Source organism: Gymnodraco acuticeps, unplaced genomic scaffold (genome assembly GCF_902827175.1).
Source record: "Gymnodraco acuticeps unplaced genomic scaffold, fGymAcu1.1, whole genome shotgun sequence".
Classification (NCBI taxonomy): domain Eukaryota; kingdom Metazoa; phylum Chordata; class Actinopteri; order Perciformes; family Bathydraconidae; genus Gymnodraco; species Gymnodraco acuticeps.
The window spans coordinates 488,700-507,145 of NW_022992041.1; the positions used below are offsets into that span (position 1 = coordinate 488,700).

Here is an 18,446-nt window from a genome sequence, read left to right on the forward strand (position 1 = left end):
TTTACTGAATATATAAATTAAGCACTGTCTGTGATACTGAATCGTATTTTGTAATCACCTCTGGTAGGAATGGACTATCAGGGGGTTGTTAACATAACAACAGCTTCATTCATGAGCCTCTTCTTCATTTGGCCAGCAGCATTGTTGGCCCTGCTTCATCCTTTTAAATAATGGCTACTCAAACAGAGACAGTCACTGTATACAAACCTGATTCTGAATTTGAATGAGAAAGCAAAACCATTTACTTCCTGGTATATAAGTCATGGGGAAGCTCTTAACTGCTAGTTCATAAGTTGGTGGTTCACAAAACACTGAACTGGAGACCAGGAGTAGTTATTATTTTGAAGCACAGCAGTATCCTCAAAACCTGGGCTTTTAATATAACTAACTATTATTCACAATTTTCAAATTACTTTTATGTTGTTCTTATAAGTAATCTCGATGTATTTCAGTAAATGGGAACACTTAAGATTCGTACTGTAGTGAAGGGTGTTGGTGCAGTGCTAAAGGTAAAAACTAAAGGAACTTGATCGTGGGCAAACTAAACTGTAACTGTCATAAAAGTATGAAATAGATGTAGAAGAAGTCATTCAGATGCCAAGATGAGCAACATATATGTTATCATAACAATGTCCTGCTGTTGGTGTGCAGAGCAAAACTAGATGCATTCATAATTACAGTTATATACATTTATAAAAGAGTATTTAAACTTTGCGCACCAAATTCCATTATAAAAAAATCCTTATCTCATCATACAACCCATGTCAGTTATTGGCTTAAATAATAAGAGATGGTGTTATAATGTTAGGATATTCTTGGGCTACACAAACTGCAAACTTGTAGGCTATGCAAGTTGGAAATGTTTGTGTTTACTCAAGAGTCCCAAGTCCAATTTTACTCAACGAAAGCTTTATGATCACAGGTTCCTTTGAAATGATTAACGACTACATGAATAAGCCGACTGGTCATTTTCCCGTAAAGTTTAAAAGAAACCATGATCATTTTACCGAGTATATATGATCTCATAAAATAAAACATAAATAAAGCTATAAATGATGTCACACTTAAACAAAAAAAGATGAATAAATAAATAATACATACAATAAATACATTTGCTTTCCAGGCAAGAGGGTTTCAACTATTTCACGTTGCACTATTTAATGCAGGGGTGTCCAAACTACGGCCCGGGGGCCAAATGCAGCCCGCTGACCATTTTGAATCGGCCAATGTAATACGGCCCACAAATTAAACTTTTGCTTGACTTATATTGTACTTCTTATATATGTAAAAATATATTACACAGTAATATTCAGGTGTTAATAAGCCCACTTTTCAAATAAATTCACTCAATTAAAGTTGGAAACATTTTCTAACAAATCTTAGTTGATAAGAAAAAAGGCCCAACAACTTATTTACATAACCAACTTGAAATAGACCCTTCATATTTCAGAACTAAAATAAATGAAACCCTATGGAAAGCTATGATGGCTTCTTTTTTCTTAAGGCATTATCAAGTATCAAGCATAATTTACCTATATTTGATTAATTTTGCTAACTTATAACTGAACTTATGAGGCAATATACCTCATCTCTAGTGGATGGCCCAGCCCTTCGTATATCTTTCTGTATGTGTGGCCCTCGGTAAAAACAAATTGTACCCCTGATTTAATGTATGGTAGAAAGAAAATAGCCTTTCCACCTTTAGTTGGCTGAATACATTTCAAAAGTTAACATAGTTTGCTCTTCAATAAAGTTAACCCGTGTGGACTCTTGTTTACAGAGCAACAAGATTGAAAACCCGCAAATAGAAGTATAATATAGACAAGTGTAATGTCCGCACCATCAGCTGCTAAGCTACCTGTAAACAGAAGCCACGTGACAAGCAGCGCTGCCTGTCAGGGCTTTGCAGCAGCAGGACGAATGACGGCCGAGTTGGAGGAAGTTACTGGGAGCAGCTGTGCTAGTATGTAACCCTAAACGAGTTGGAGACAGCATTGCAGTAAAAGAGAGGTAAGAGTATTATACGTGAAGATAAATATTTCTTAATATCCTAACTGATCGCATTGGAGCAGATGCATGTGGGCGTGATCATCTAACGACCGTTAGCAGCACTCAGGCTACAAACAAACTTGGTAGCTTGAGGCCTAATGCTAAAGCAAGCGAACTAGCCTGTCTGACAGATTAAGCACCGAGCGGTCTAAATAAACGTTTACATATTTTATGCAACATATTTTTGATGTTCTGGCCTTTATTTTTGTTGATGCAAATTATATTCACAGGATCAGTTCATGAATTTAAGACAGTGAGTTACCTAAGGTGGTAACTTCCTTCTTATGCTAGCATTAGCTTGCTAATGATGCTAGTGCTCTGCTGCGGATTGTTGTTAGCCTTTTTATAACGCTAGCATGCTAACTAGCAAACACTTCATACATTGAGAGAACTAGGTCACAAACATGCTGTGTTTCAAATTGGGATTAAGTCATATTAGGGAGCATTGCATAAACCCGTCTGGAGATCTGCTAACATATTCATGTAGCGTTTTTTTAATGCACTGTTTATTTCTGGCCTGCACAATATTGTGTAGTGTAACTTTATTGTAAGGAATGGGCAACTTGCTGCTAATTTAATCATAGCTTTGCTTTTGATGGTTTTCCAAGTTGGTCATTGTAAAAGCTTTTATTGCACTTGCAGAAATATACCTAATCTGTATTCACAATGTGAAAGACCTACGGAAATGGCCACAACTGAGATCATGCGAGGTTATTTGAACGCAGCCTGACCGTAGCAGGACAGTAAACAGGCATCTACAGTTAATTGAGGCAGCACAGAAGCAACGTTTAAAGCTCCCCATCACTATATTTCCAACAACTTTTAAAAGGGACATTCCGTCAGTAATCAATCACTTTCAACTTTAATTTGTTTTCTCTACATGTTAACCTTTATAAAAGTGTTTAAACGTGGTTGGATAATCCAAAATGACCGACCATTCAGGATATAGGGGCCCTTACAATTGGCCATATTGGACCCCCACGTAACCTTAAGACACATATATCATCTTTAAAAATAAACAAAATGCATGGTTCCTTTAAAACCCCAAAATGATTATGGTCCATAATAAATAAATAAATGTCGACATACAGTATTATTTAAAATTAAATATGAGTTATCCATGATATGAAAATCTTATTTTTGTAATGTTGTGTTTATTATACACTTTGTACTGCCTGTTGCTTTGTATCACTGTGGAACAAGGTAGTTTAGCCTTCAAAACTAATGAATATCTGCTCATCCTTACTAGCTTGCTGAGATAAGACCAAAGACATGCATCAAGATAGTTCTTCTATAATTATTCATATAATTGTTTTTGCTTGATCAAAATGGGTAACTGCTGTTTTTCCTACATTCTGTCTGTTTGTTTTCATACAGGAAGGCAGCAGCATTCATGGATATTGTGGACAGCTTTAACAGTTTAATACCCAGTGACCAGTTGGACGACTCCCTGATAGCTGGTCAGAATTTGGAATGTGACGCGAGTAATGAGTTTGGGACAGGACTCCGGCTGGAAGAGTCGCTGAAGAACATGCTCAGTGATAAAGATCCCATGTTTGGATGTGCAAGCTCCTCTCAGTTCAATCTGTTGGACAATGAGGACTCCACTTTTCCAATTGCTGGCTCAACAGGTATGTCAACGGACAAAATACAAATGTCCAATATGGATTTGTATTGATACCAAACCTGGATTTAAAGCTTATTTACATATGCTACTACCAAAGCCTAATCTGGCTGCTTCACACTAAAAGGCATTATAATTCACAATAGACCTTGCTAAAGGAGGTTCTAAGTATATATAACGGTTCACTTACATTTCACCTACTGCTAAGTTTTGAATTGCACACTAATATTGTGTTGTCAGCCCTATCAGGCTTTGCATTCAAACTATTTATTTAGTGTGTTGGAGTTCAATCTTTTTGACTGTTGTGATTGCCAATTCAATTTCTATTTGTGTTAAATGTATACATAATTAAAAAATAAATACACTTGGTACACAGGAAGTTAAAATACCTGTATTTGTTTCAGCTGTTGCAGCTCTCGGTGATGGTTCAGCACCCACAGGCCTCAGCGGTGAACTGACCGATGCAGAGACTTCACAAGTCAAGCGACCTGTTGGCAGGCAGAAGAAACGTCCAAGTCATTTAGAGAACGGTAAATTACTCATTTAGTTTCCCATTTCCATGATATGACACCATCAACTATAAAGGGTGTGACATTTATTCTCTATGTTTTGTTTTGTTGTTGTTGAAACAGACACATCCACATCCACCAACACCATGACCCAAGGACGAATAGGAAGGGAACCAGCGAACAAGATCCGGAAGTCGTTTCTTATCGAGAAAGGAGTTAAAGGCGCCCAGCTGAAAAAAGAACTAATTCTGGGAGGACGTGTTGATATTAATGATCTTCAAGGTCCATTATGGCTGAATCCTTCTGTTGTATTGAGACGATTGACTGTCACAATTGCAGGATTTAAGATTGAGCTGCTTCCAGGACCCTCTTACACACACAATGTTGAAAGGAGCCTTGATGGTGGCTTTGCGTATTCTGGGGACATTGGGTTTGCGGTGCTGCCTGGTGATACCGTCAGTGTACAGAATCCCACACCTGAGAACGTGGCAGTGGTGGCTGAAGTGGCTGAAGTGGCTGAAGTGGCTGAAGTTGCTGAAGTTGAGAAGAGCTCTGCTGATGATGCAGCCCTGGGGCTCGGCCCGTATGTGAATCCCAACGACGTGCAGACCCCCAACGGGACTTTGATGGGGAGTGCCTGCACGCAAGAGACAAAACACGACAATCATATTGTTCCTGAAAAACTAAAAACCGTCAGTAAAGAAAAGGATAGCATCAAAGAGCCAGAAAACGTTCAGAATAACATAACTACTGTTAGTAACAAGACTAATGAAAAGGAAAAACAACAGATTGTGGCCAAAACACTACCGAAGTCGAAACTAGGACTGCCTTCTAACAAGAATAAAGACTTGGTTTCTGATAAACCAAATAACACGGTTAAGGGACATAAAGTAACCCAAAACATGCCATCCAAAATCCAAAGAGACGACCTGCTTAGAATAAAAAATCTCAAGGAAAAGAAAGACATTTCACCTTTGAAAAGGCCTGCAGAAATCACCCAAAGTGAGCATGCTACTAAAATCCAAAAGACACAGGGCGCAGGTGAGAGTAAAGGGAAGCCAAGCTCTCTCGGTAAGAAGAGCCCATCGTCTGGCAACCGCGTTGATCCTCAGGGAACAACTAAACACACGTCTCCACCCAATATCTCCAAGCCTGAGACGGCCTCTCAAACACCTGTTCGTCCAGGACATCCTTTAAAAATGACAGAAGAGGGGGGGCAGGAAAAGCCCAAACTGAAAAAGCCAGAAAAGATTCTTCAAAGACAGAAAAGTAAAACTCCAAGAAGCATCTCCGTGGATGAGCCGCAGCTGTTTATCCCAGACAATGCTCCTGCTGTGAAGAAGGAAAATGCTGAAGAGACACCCGCTAACAGTGAGTCGGTATGGGATGGAAACAACTGCTGTGGCCTGTGCAAGAACCAGCACAATAACACGTAAGTGTTGCAAAACAGATCACTTTCTTATTCAGACATAATTGGTGTATGTTGTAGATTTAACTTTGCAGGTGGTTATTTTTTTTTATAGAAATGTGAACAATTTAGAATTTGATAGTTGAACATTTACCCAGCACAACCTGCAATAGTTCAGTGGATATTTAAAGATGATGAGGAAAGGTAAAAGTTACCACAGTGTTTGTACAAATATCAAAAGATATTGCCTTAAAGTCAAATAAGTGTTTGTGAACACAAATGTAATTGTTCTACTGGTGTCCTTATTATAGTGGGCCAGAATGTATCTGCTGCACAGAATGCTTAAAAAACACCTTTTAATAATGTCTGCACTTCTTTTAGGTTCATGGTAGGCTGCGGTCGCTGTGAAGACTGGTTCCACGGCGACTGTGTTGGTCTCGACCTTACCAAAGTGCGCGAGATGGAGGAGGAAGATCAGATGTACGTGTGCTTGAAGTGTTGTGAGGAAGAAAGCAAAAAGGTAGAGCCCGAGCCCCCGATTGCAGCCAAACCAGAAGTTAAAGCAAAGGCGGAGGAACAGGATGTGAGGCCGCCCCCCAAGCCCCAACCAGAACCCTCCGAGAAACTCACCTCAGGAGGCGTCAGACCAGTAAGAAATGTAAGCAGTAACACTTTGAGGTCTTTGATAAAGCTGTTTGATCATACTTAAATGTAGTCCTGCGGGAGTCACGAGGGAGGCAAAGAGGAGGCAAATCCTATTCTGATCGAGCTGGTGTCTTATTTCTCTTTTCTTTAGTTTTCTAGCCCCGCATGCTATAATCATGTGTATTTTCTCTATTCCTGTTCATGTGTCTTCTCGCAATTATCACTGGCCCCGTGTATCTCCTAATCGATATAACCGGCCTGCTCTCGTCTATCCCACGTGCTCCACTGAGATCCAACATCTAGTTTCTGGTGGCCTGTGGAATTGCCAGTCAGCTGTTCCTAAGGCTGACTTCATCTCTGGCTACGCCTCCCTGCAGTCTCTGGATTTCCTTGCTCTCACTGAGACCTGGATTACTCCATCCAACACATCCACCCCAGCAGCTCTCTCCACTGCATATTCCTTCTCCCATACACCCAGACCCACTGGCAGAGGAGGTGGCACTGGTCTCCTGCTCTCTCCCAAATGGAGCTTTTCCCTCTTCAAGCTACCTAACTTCACTCCTTCCACCTTTGAATTCCATGCCGTCACAGTAACCCATCCTATACAGTTAACCATTGTTGTTCTCTACCGTCCACCAGGCGCCTTGGGGGACTTCTTGGAGGAATTAGATAATCTCCTCTCACTCATCCCTGAAACTGGCCCTCCCGCTGTACTTCTCGGAGACTTCAACCTCCAGACGGGGAAGATAGACGAACTAACATCTCTGTTAACCGCCTTTGCTTTCTCACTGTCTCCGTCCCCACCGACTCATAAAGCTGGCAATGTCCTTGATCTCATATTCTCAAGGAACTGCGCTACTTCTAACCTCTCTGTAAACCCGCTCCACACATCCGATCACTTCTTCATTTCATTCTCTCTACCCCTTTCCAAACATAACAAACTAATCTCTTCCCATCCTGCACTTGTCCGCCGTAACCTTCGCTCCCTCTCCCCCTCTAGCTTTGCCTCGTCGGTGCTCTCAGCCCTCCCTTCCTCTGATTCGTTCCATCTCCTGCCTCCAAACTCTGCTGCAGAAACTCTCCTCTCTACTCTCTCATCCACTCTGGACTCGCTCTGTCCTCTCACATCTCGGCAGGCTCGTCAGTCCCCTCCTGCTCCCTGGCTAAATGGCGCACTGCGTGCTAATAGAACCGTCCTTAGGGCAGCAGAGCGGAAATGGTGGAAATCCAAACACCGTGACGACCTCCTAACCTATCAGGCTCTCCTCTCCTCTTTCTCTGCTTCGATCTCTCAGGCAAAAAGCACTTTCTTTCAAGATAAGATCCAATCTTCCTATTCTAATCCTAAAAAACTATTTTCCATCTTCTCCACCCTCTTGGACCCTCCAAAAGCCCCTCTCCCCTCCTCACTTCTGTCAAGCGACTTTGTTACCCACTTTGAAAAAAAGGTTGATGATATTCGCTCTTCTTTTTCTGACTCACCTTTACTCACCGCTGGGTCACCAGACCCCCCTTCCACCAACACACTTACCTCCTTTTCCCCTCTCTCTCCAAGTGAGGTTCTTACCCTCATTACCTCTGCCCGCCCTACCACCTGTCCTCTGGACCCTATCCCTTCAAACCTCCTTCAGACTATCGCTCCTGATATTCTACCGTTTCTCACCCATTTCATCAACACTTCTCTAACTTCTGGTCACTTTCCAAACAGTCTCAAGGAGGCAAGAGTAAACCCTCTCCTAAAGAAACCCACTCTCAACCCGTCTGATGTTATAAACTACAGGCCTGTCTCTCTCCTCCCGTTCCTGTCTAAATCATTTGAACGCGCTGTCTTTAAACAACTCTCCTGTTATCTCAATCAGAACAACCTTCTGGATCCGCACCAGTCTGGTTTCAAGGCAGGTCACTCCACAGAAACTGCTCTCATTGCTGTCACGGAGGAACTGCACACTGCCAAAACTGCATCCCTCTCCTCTGTCATCATCCTGTTGGACCTGTCTGCTGCATTCGACACGGTGAATCATCAGATCCTCCTTCGCACTCTCCAAAAACTTGGAGTTTCAGGCTCTGCACTTTCCCCTCCTCACCTCATACCTGAAAGACCGTACCTACAGGGTGACTTGGAGAGGGTCTGAGTCCGACCCTTGTCAATTAACTACGGGGGTCCCTCAGGGCTCTGTTCTTGGTCCCCTCCTCTTCTCCCTGTACACAAACTCGCTCGGATCAGTCATTAGCCCGCATGGTTTTTCTTACCACTGCTACGCTGATGACACCCAATTAATTCTGTCCTTTCCCCGCTCAGAGACCCAGGTCGTTGCACGCATCTCTGCTTGTCTAGCTGACATCTCTCAGTGGATGTCTGCTCACCACCTCAAGCTCAACCTTGACAAGACTGAGCTGCTCTTCCTCCCGGGAAAAGATTGTCCCACTCTTGACCTAACAATCAACATCGGCACCTCAGTTGTTTCCCCGACTCAGACTGCAAGGAATCTGGGTGTGACCCTAGATAACAACCTGTCCTTCACTGCAAACATCGCTGCTACAACCCGTTGCTGCAGATACACGCTTTACAACATCAGGAGGATACGTCCCCAGCTGACTCAGAAAGCGACTCAGGTTCTGGTCCAGGCTCTCGTCATCTCACGCCTAGACTACTGCAACTCCCTCCTGGCTGGTCTACCTGCATGTGCCATCCGACCTCTGCAGCTCATCCAGAATGCAGCGGCTCGTCTGGTCTTCAACCTTCCTAAATTCTCCCACACCACTCCGCTCCTCCGCTCCCTCCACTGGCTTCCGGTAACTGCTAGAATCCACTTCAAGACACTGGTACTTGCTTACCATGCTGCGAATGGATCTGGCCCTTCCTACATCCAGGACATGGTTAAACCGTACACCCCAGCGCGTGCACTACGCTCTGCATCAGCTAAACGACTCGTTGCGCCCTCGCTGCGAGGGGGACCCAAGTTCCCATCGGCGAAAACACGTGGGTTTGCTGTCCTGGCTCCAAGATGGTGGAATGAGCTCCCCATTGACATCAGGACGGCAGATAGCTTGCACATCTTCCGGCGCAAACTGAAAACTCATCTCTTTCGACTCCACTTCGAGCGTTAGAACTATTAACGAAGCACTTTTATACTAATAAAGGACTGGCTTACCTAAAGCCAGTTGAGTAGCACTTGAAATGTTTGGCTCTATGAAACCTGATGTGCTTATATGATTCTGTTTTCTTCAAGGTTGTGTCTTCCTGGTCGAATGTACTTATTGTAAGTCGCTTTGGATAAAAGCGTCAGCTAAATGCAATGTAATGTAATGTAAATCTTTCGATATAAAGGATCATTTATTTGTTCCCCCCAGGATATTTGATTTCATCCTCTGATATTAATCATAGCTAGTGTCAACACTGTACAATGTATTTATTTATTTGTTTGCTTTTACTTTGCCTGTAAAGAAGGTTTGCACATGGGTGTGTGTATACCCACCAAGGTTCGGACATTTTCCCACACATAAATACTCTATACTATTTTCAATGTTTGGCCGAGGGTTAGAATATTTCATGTGGTGTCTTTTTCCAATTTAAATGTTGCTGTTTTATTGAATGTATTAACTATGATGAATGTGCCTTTTCCTTTTCTCTCCTAAAATAGGATCCAGACAGGAGGCACTCCACAGATGCAGCTCATAAAACAGGTATTTTTTAAGAAGTGTTTAGAAACTTGGATGGGAAGGTTTAACTACTATCTGACATATAATAGACCAGATGATAAATTAGGAAAATAATTAGCAGGTCATTTGATAATGAAAATAATAATTAGTTTCAGCCCTAAATGTAGTTACATCTACAACAAGTCTTGTTCAAAACAGAAGATAATACACATTATCTTTGTCTTTTCTTAGATATTAGATAACAGCAACTTTGTATGTTGCAGATTTCCCCTCCTGCTCAGTAGATATCTTCATTCTGTCTTCACAGGCTTTTATCTGAAAGAGTCAAAAAGTAAGTCTTCAGGTTCAAAGAAACCTGTGTCTGTGGAGGCGATCCGGCGAAGTGTGCGGGACTCTCTGAAAGAAATCCTCATACAGAGGTACGTTTTTCATGAGTGAAAGTAAAAGATAAACTGATATGTTTTTTTATTGAAAAACTTAGCAAACGACTACCTAAACTTTCTGCACCTCAGGTTGAAGGAGTCTGATTTGAAAGTCTCAGTGGAGAAGGCCTCTGAAGTTGCCAAGAAAACGGAGAGAGAGCTTTTTCACTTGTATAAAGACACTGACAACAAATACAAGAACAAGTACAGAAGCTTGATGTTCAATCTTAAAGACACTAAAAATAATGTAAGTATCATTGTAAACCAGGCATGCTTCAAATGTTTTGAGTGTTGCCTTTTGAGTTTTAATATATTCATAGTTACACTTGCTCTTTTGTTGTATTTTTAGGTCCTCTTTAAGAGGGTTCTCAAAGGGGAAGTTTCTCCTGGTAACCTGATTCGAATGAGCCCCGAGGAACTGGCCTCTAAAGAATTAGCTGCTTGGCGACAAAGGGAGAACCGACATGTAAGTAATGCTTTCCTGTGAGACTGAATATATGCCATCAAGTTTGTAAAAATATGACAGCATTCTTCTTAAAGCCCTTAACAATACAAAAGGTAAGTTAAGGTTAAGCTTGAAATGTTTTTCCCTTTATCACATTTATTTGGTTGTATTTTGGAATGCAAGACATTCAGCAGCCCTTTAAAAATAAATATATTCCTTATTTTACAGACTATTGAGATGATTGAAAAGGAGCAAAGAGAGGCAGAGAGACGGCCGATCACTAAAATCACACACAAAGGAGAAATTGAAATTGAAAGCCAAGAACCAGAGAAAGCACCTGAGCCTGAAGAGGTAAGGGCCCCAACAAATATTACCCTAGATTATTTAATGTTTTCGTGACATGTTTGCTTCAATGTCTATTATTTTCTCCCCTTGTCAGCTTGACTCACCTCCCAAAGTTACCGAAGTCACAGCTGAATCTCAAAAAACCCCTGAGGAGAAAGCAGAGGGTCCCGGTACAGAGAAAGACACAACCAACCAACACAAGTCTCACTTATTTGACCTACACTGCAAAATCTGCACAGGTAAACCCTGAAATAAAAAAGTTGTAATGTTAGTCATCAATGGGATAATCAGGGATAATCAATATGACACTTCTTTAAGATAACCTGTATTTTACCTTGCAGAACTCAAGACATGCTGGTCAACCGCTGACCTGTTTATTGTACGAGTTTGGTGAATCTGAACTAACCCTTTAAAACTGAAAATGACACTTTTACCACAAACGAACAGTAGAAAAGCAACTATTCTGCAAGCTAAACATACAGTTTTTCTCAATGGGGTCTGGTGGCTTTGATGAGGCAGTTGCCTGTAGGGAAAGGCTGACTGATGGTAATGTCAGATTAGTGTTGTCACGAAACATTTTGGTTTCGATACCGATACCAAGTCAAGAATTGCGATTCCGATTATTTTTCGATACTTTTGTTAAAAAAAGGGAAACAGTTTTAAATGTAATTATTGTGCTTTATATTTCGAACCATAACCACATTGGTAAATTAGCTAAAAAGATAGCCATATTAGACAGTTATCATTGCCATTAATTGCCTCGGCAAACTACAAAAACGTTCATTTGTCACAAAATAAATTACACTGGTTTGACTTAGATTTGAGGGCATGGGCTTGAGCATGATGTAATTACGTTATCTATCACATTCGCTAACCTGTCTGGATGCCGGTTGGCGAGGTGCTTAGCGAAGTTTGATGTGTTGGCTCCCTTGGTTTGCAGGGATCTAAAACATTTCTCACAGACAGGCCTCGTGGTGTCCGTAGGCTTGCCCTCACTGTCAGAGATATAGCTCAAATACTTCGTCTTTTTTGTCAACAAGCCGAGGCGCAGCGGCAGTTCCACTCCCACTTGCAGCCATGCTTCTCGCTTTCTCACATGCTCTGGCAGCTAGCGCGTGCATGAGAGAGGGGAGGGACTTAGAGCGTGCTTGAGAAGGGAGGGACTTAGAGCGTGCTTGAGAGGGGAGGGACTGCAGGCACTAGAAGCAGAGCGCTGAACACACACGGCTCTTATTAAAACGGCGCTTTCTCACCGGAGTGCTTTTCCCCGCCATTCTTAAAGTACCGATACTAATGAAACGGAGGAATCGTAACGTTTTTAACGGCAGGGTATCGCGGTACCTTTCAAGTATCGGTACACTATGTCAGATGGTGAAAATATTCAAAATTTAGCATATAAAGTTCTACTATTAGGTTGCTAAAATTAGTTTTGCTGCTGCCCTGGTCCACAGTAGTAAATTAGATGACATCACCACTTTCTATGTTTTTTCCTGCTGTCATTATCTTCAGTTACCAACTTGTGTTGTTTCTTTATTTGAAATAGGTCGTATGGCGCCACCTGTGGAGGAGGCACCGACCAAGGTGGTTAAAGTTGCCACTACAGTTGTCAGGAGGCAGTCCACCAAATCAGAAGAGACGATGAGCGTGGGAGCCCCTGCAGAGGACGACCTGCACCTCACCGTTTTAGAGGAAAGCTTCCGAAGCGCTCAGTCAGGCTACGATGGAAGGTAAACAGTCATTTCTGATAATGTGTGGTTCTCGTCTACAAGCTTAGTTTTTGCAAGCTAGCTCAATTTTGTATTCGCCACAGGTCGGATCATGTAGCTGGAAGAGATGAAGAAGCCGCTTTCCTGTCCAATCTGAAGTGCCTGTGGCAAGGACTCGTTCACATGCACGCTGTGGCCAAGTTAATGACAAAAGCCTTCCTTGTCTCAGGCACTTTGGACAACTTGACTGAGGTAACGTGGAAAACAATGAATATATTTTGAGTTTGAGTAGCTAGACTAAGTACTGCCACTAAGGTTGGATCTTTGTTTCCTCTCTCAACAGGACCTTCCAGACAGCATTCAAGTTGGCGGGAGAATAACTCCACAGATAGTGTGGGACTACTTGGAGAAGATTCGGGCAATGGGAACTAAAGTGAGTTTTTGGCAGCTTTCCCACTGAAAGGGATTAAACCGCCTGTAGTAAAATTCTGTCATTAAATATAATCACCAAGAATTACATAAGTTTCATTGTGATCAAGAGCAGCTTAAGTCCTTACAATTAACATCCACATGTGATGCATTATAAAGCTGCTCCATTGAAGATTTATGTGCAAACCTCTGGCACTTGGATTGCAGATTTTTTACTGACGCATGCTTTTTCTTTTATTAAAGGAGGTGTGCCTGATCCGCTTTTCCCCCGAGACGGACGAAGATGAGATCTCCTATACTCTTCTGTATGCCTACTTTAGCAGTCGTAGGCGTTTCGGGGTGGTGTCCAATAACCGGAAACAAGTGAAGGATATGTATATCATTCCTTTGGGTGCCACTGAAAAAGTCCCACATCAGCTTGTTCCCTTTGATGGGCCAGGTAAAGATCATGAAACATGAATTATGTTCCTCTCTGTAGGTGACATTACATTTCTTATTTGACTTAATCTCTTCATTTTGACAGGTTTAGAAAACAACCGTGCCAACCTTCTTCTTGGACTCATCATTCGCCAGGCACCTAAAAGGGAATTTCTTCCTGTGGACATGAACGAAACTGCCAGGATTATTCCTGAAATCATGCCCATCACCATTTCCACAAAAGAAACCAGAGCGCAAGAGGAGGAGGAGAAACTTTTCATCTCCTCCTTGACTACTACACATAAAAAAGAAAATGAAAAACCACTTAACCCTACGGAAGAAGTTAAAGAGCCGATTACAGAATCTTCGGAAGAACCATCTGCATCGGAGGAGCCCAACAATCAGGAGCCCCGAAAACCACTGCGCTTTCTTCCAGGTGTGTTATTAGGCTTGGGTGGGGAATGTCCACCTCTGCCAGATGTTGGAGGTAAACCTGCAACAACAGCAGATGATACCCAGAAGACCCAAGCAGCTCCAAAAACAGAGGCTTCGATTGGGAGCTTAAAAAGTCCAACAGCTGCTTTACAACGAGAGCGCTTTGTCATCAGGAAGAAAGACGCTAAATCTGTTAAAGCTGAACCGGCGCTACCCAGCCCGACTCTTACATCTGTTGCTAACAACTCAGGAAAGGATGCCGCAGCGGTGACCCACAGTGCACCAGTCTCTCTGAAAGATAAGCCTCCAGATGTATCGACCGAAGCGTTTTTAGCGAGCCTTTCAGCAGCGCAGAGTGGGACTGAAACCAGCAGCGCTGCTTCTGCAAACAAAGGAGACGTTGGCCTTTTGTCTGAGAGTGAGAAAACACTATCTGAAGGGAATTCTTTGTCGCAGCCCCAACCCATGGCTCCTCCAGCTAATAGCTCCAAACCTCCTTTAAGTGGAATATTGAAAAAATCTTCAGCCTATTCCAGTGTGAGTGAGGATAAAACAGCGGTGCTACAAAAGGATGAAGCAAGCCACCCCGCTCCTTTGAGCCCCAAACCTGTTCCTGTTGTGAGCAGTGCTAGAAAAGAGCCGGTTACACTCTTTCACCAAGGATATTTACAGCTTTATCAGGCCAAGAGCAAACCCAAGGAAGAAAAACAAACAACTATCCCATCACCGCCGAGTGAAAAGGAGAACCCGGGCACATCCCAGGCTGATGCTAAAGCATTTCAGACAGTTTGTGCTCCTGCAGAAGAACCACAGGCAGTGAGTTACACAGAGATCAAGCAGGACTCAGTAGTGGCACCAGCTCTTTCAGAACACAAGGATGCATCCATCCCATCTCAGCAGCCTCAGGTACCTGGCAGCTACCCCACAGGCCCTCCTCCTCCTAACACTTTCTCCAGCCCACCCCCCCAGGATCAGAATCACAGTGCACCGTGGGTTCAGAATAGCTCGTCAGACGCTCTCACTGCACTTCAATCACAGTACGCAGAGAGCTGTCCCGAACCAGCTCCCCCACCTCCGTCCCTGGCCAAAGAACACAAGCGTCAAGAGGAGAAATACAGCGATCCGTGGGAGAGGCCGCGCACGTCCGAGGACAGAGATCACCACGGGAGGCACAGCCATCACAGGGACACTCATCACGGGAAGAAGAGCCGGAACCACGACAGGGAGAGGAAGCGCGATCGCAGCCACGAGAGAGAGAGGAGCAGGCAACGCGGACACTCTGACGACCGCTACGGCGAGAAGAGGAAAGAGAGACACCACAGCGACGATCACAGCAGCCGGAGTAAGGACAGACAAAGAAACAGGAGGGACTCTGATTATGAGAATGGACGGAGAAGCTCAAAAGACAGTTAATTATGTTTTTTTTAAAGCCCTGACAAGGTTTGGGGGGGCTTTAAGAAAGACTATCGGTCACTAAACCGGTTCAACACAAGTTGTTAGTTATTTTATACAACGGTCCACAGTTTGTATGCCATTTCCTTCATAGAAGTAACCCATTTTATGTTAATAACAATACAGCCAAAATGAAATATAATTTCAAGTCAGATTGTGAAGACATGTTCTCTTCAAGCCAAGAAGAACTTAATATTGGAACAGTTTAAACATTTTAACCTTTTTATTGTATATATCCAGTTCCTTTTGAGCTGCCGTGCTGATTACAAATAGTCAGTAAATGTTTTCAGTCTTGTGGGAACATACGAACAACGTGTGGACCATCTGGTGGACATTTTAAGTTGGCATGAATGTAACACAGAAAACGTTTCACTGAGAACCTTGGAACAGCAGCTTTCCCCCCCCCCCCTCCATTTAAATTCTTTTAAATTGCTTAATTATTTTTTAGACTTACTTTTTTTGAAAAGGTATGTACATTTTGGCTTGTAATATACATTAGAGATGAAGTGTGCCTTTGCACTGTGTGTTTCTGTACAGTTCGTAATAAAGCTAATTCTTTTTTATTATTGATTATAAAAAATGTGTTATTTCTTTCTAATTGTTATATTAACAAGATTTTAGACATTAGGACATTAGTTTTATTTTTTTCTCGTCGGAAAAATGACTAATGTTAAAGCCTCACAACATATGTTTGAAATATTTAATCATAAAAGTTGTATTACATTTATTCTGAAACATCTACCCGTATCACATTGATTTCATCCTGATCTATATATCAGTCACATGGAAATCAAGCAGTACAATTTTGCAGAAACAAGTTTAAAACAGTTAAAGGTGGGGTAGGTAATTTTGGAGAAACCAGCTCGAGTGCGCTAGAATTTGAAAATACACAGCCGGAAAAAATCTGCCACTTCCTTACAGAGCCCCTCCTCCAACACACACAAACGCGCTCATGACCAATGAGGGCACGAGATAAGTTTGTGCACAGATGGAAAGCTGACAGGCAGGTAGGCCATCCAGTTACTTTAGCCGGGCCGGCTAAAATAATTGGTCGTGCTTTTTACAGTACTACGGCTTCCACAGATGACATTTTTTTATATATTTTTTGTCAAAGCATTTAAGATATTCATTGCTATCGGGATGTTAAGAGCATTCCATGGAATATAACAAAAACTGTATCCCGAGCCGGTTTCTCAAACTTACCTACCCCACCTTTAAGTGATAACATTTTAATCTCCTCAGATACATCACAAAATGTCACTACTATTCATTGCCCTCGTAAACATCGAATCCCTTACTATTCCTGAGAAACTGCAATGGCTTGGTATCTTTAAACAAAAAAACATTTCTTAGATTTCCTTCAAAGCCTTTTAAAAACAACCCAGAAGTAACAATTGATACATTTCTGTACACTTCAAACCCCCCAAAGTAAAGCTGACCTCCGTAGTTTAAAGCCACGTAACGCTCAAATGGATCTAAATCTTGGAGGACTCTCTTATTGTCCACCACCACCTGGATAATTGTGCTGTTTAAAGATATAGAAACATTGTGCCACGTGTTGCAGCACAGTGTGACATTTCTGAAAGTTATTGGCAGGGAAAGCCTCTCCCCAAGATTTACAGCAACTTTGAGGTGTCCGTTTTCAAGTCCCACTGCGAGGTAGTCGTCATCTTCATGTTCAGCCTTCCCCATCCACATTACCAAACTGTTATTCGAGCTGGTTTTAAAGCTGAAAGAAACCTGTGTGTATTTAAAATTCCTCGTGTTGTATCTCGGGTCCTGGTATTTAACATATGAGCTTCCCACAAACTTGAGAGTGTCCGTGGCTATTTCTGAGTCGCAGTACCTTCCACCCAGTCCCAAAGGGCATATGCAGCGGTATGAGGGGACACCAGATGGGGCACATAAGGAACCCTGTCTGCAGACGTGGTTCAAGCAGCTTACGGACTGGTTACACACAGAGCCAGTCCAAGATGGCGGACACACACACATAAATGAGTCACTTCCTGTTGACCTGCAGTGTCCTCCGTTTTTGCACACTGTATACCCACAGGCGGTCCCATCCCAGTCCCCCACATTTGCTCCACTTATAGCCCCCATCTCTGTTAACTCCAACTCTTCCCCGTTCAGTATGAGTTCTCTTAAACCCCCAGTGAAGCCCACCGGCTCCTTTTCTGTTGCATCTGTGGAGACGAAGCTTAAGGTTGACACGCCCCCGATGAAGATGTCAGTAGCAACATCGAGAGTGGCCATCCCCCCAGTCACATTCTCTCTAGTCTCCTTGTTGTCCAGACTGAGGAAGCCTTGGTGACCGACCCGGCCAGCCGTCACCGAGTGCCAGGTCCTCCCACGTGAGTCCACTCGCTCTACAGACTGCAGGATGTGGGGGCCATCCCCCAAATTGTACCGCAGCTGGACAAACCCCGATGTCAAGGAGAGGCACAAGAAGTCTCCTGTTGGAAGAAAATAAAATTGTCATACTTTTCAGTTTTAGTGATGTCCCTCTGTTAAAAAGTCAGTTCACCTACTGTTTTTGTAGTTAAAAAAAAGGACATTTAACAGGTTTACGTCAGTTTTCGACCAAACTCACAAGAACATTGTTTGTGGAAACTACTGACTGTAAAGTTAAAAGGCTCTGAGATACACAATTACCTCTTCTTTTGACAATGACTCCTTATGACGTACTAAACTATTACTTTTTTGGTAAAAATCTTTGTGACTTTTATATGACGACATTGTCATGAACTACTATACTATTTTTGTAATATACCATGACTTTTTATGCTTTTATTTCATCACACTAGACACTGTTTTGACTTTTTGACACATTATTAATGAGGTTACAATACGATACAAATATGCTAGATTTCAGATGTCTTTTAACATGGAATACTTGCAGT

The 18,446-nt window shown here is 42.6% G+C and overlaps 2 protein-coding genes across 4 annotated transcripts in view; one reads left to right on the forward strand and one right to left on the reverse strand.

The window, feature by feature from the left end:
* Window positions 1–1,774: 1,774 nt before the first annotated feature.
* On the forward strand, window positions 1,775–16,126 carry phf3 (PHD finger protein 3). 2 transcript variants are annotated; one of them, XM_034201875.1, is made up of 16 exons: window positions 1,775–2,010; window positions 3,431–3,680; window positions 4,078–4,203; window positions 4,306–5,614; window positions 5,972–6,248; window positions 9,877–9,919; window positions 10,203–10,314; window positions 10,408–10,564; window positions 10,667–10,783; window positions 10,991–11,113; window positions 11,202–11,346; window positions 12,651–12,834; window positions 12,918–13,065; window positions 13,157–13,246; window positions 13,486–13,681; window positions 13,766–16,126. In XM_034201875.1, exons 2-16 carry the CDS (start codon window positions 3,443–3,445, stop codon window positions 15,505–15,507), a joined length of 5,007 nt encoding a protein of 1,668 aa, XP_034057766.1. In that variant the 5' UTR covers window positions 1,775–2,010; window positions 3,431–3,442; the 3' UTR covers window positions 15,508–16,126. The 2 variants fall into 2 exon arrangements, with proteins under 2 accessions (XP_034057766.1, XP_034057765.1); XM_034201874.1 differs by having other exon boundaries at window positions 1,777–2,010; window positions 3,427–3,680.
* Window positions 16,127–16,232: 106 nt separating this feature from the next.
* Window positions 16,233–18,446, reverse strand: part of eys (eyes shut homolog) — a 198,208-nt gene continuing 195,994 nt past the window's right edge. Inside the window, exon 52 of one of the 2 annotated variants that reach the window (XM_034201872.1) lies at window positions 16,233–17,999. In XM_034201872.1, coding sequence (XP_034057763.1) covers window positions 16,810–17,999 — 1,190 coding nt within the window. In that variant the 3' untranslated portion in view covers window positions 16,233–16,809. The remainder of the gene's footprint in view (window positions 18,000–18,446) is intronic. The other variant, XM_034201873.1, reaches the window with a different exon arrangement.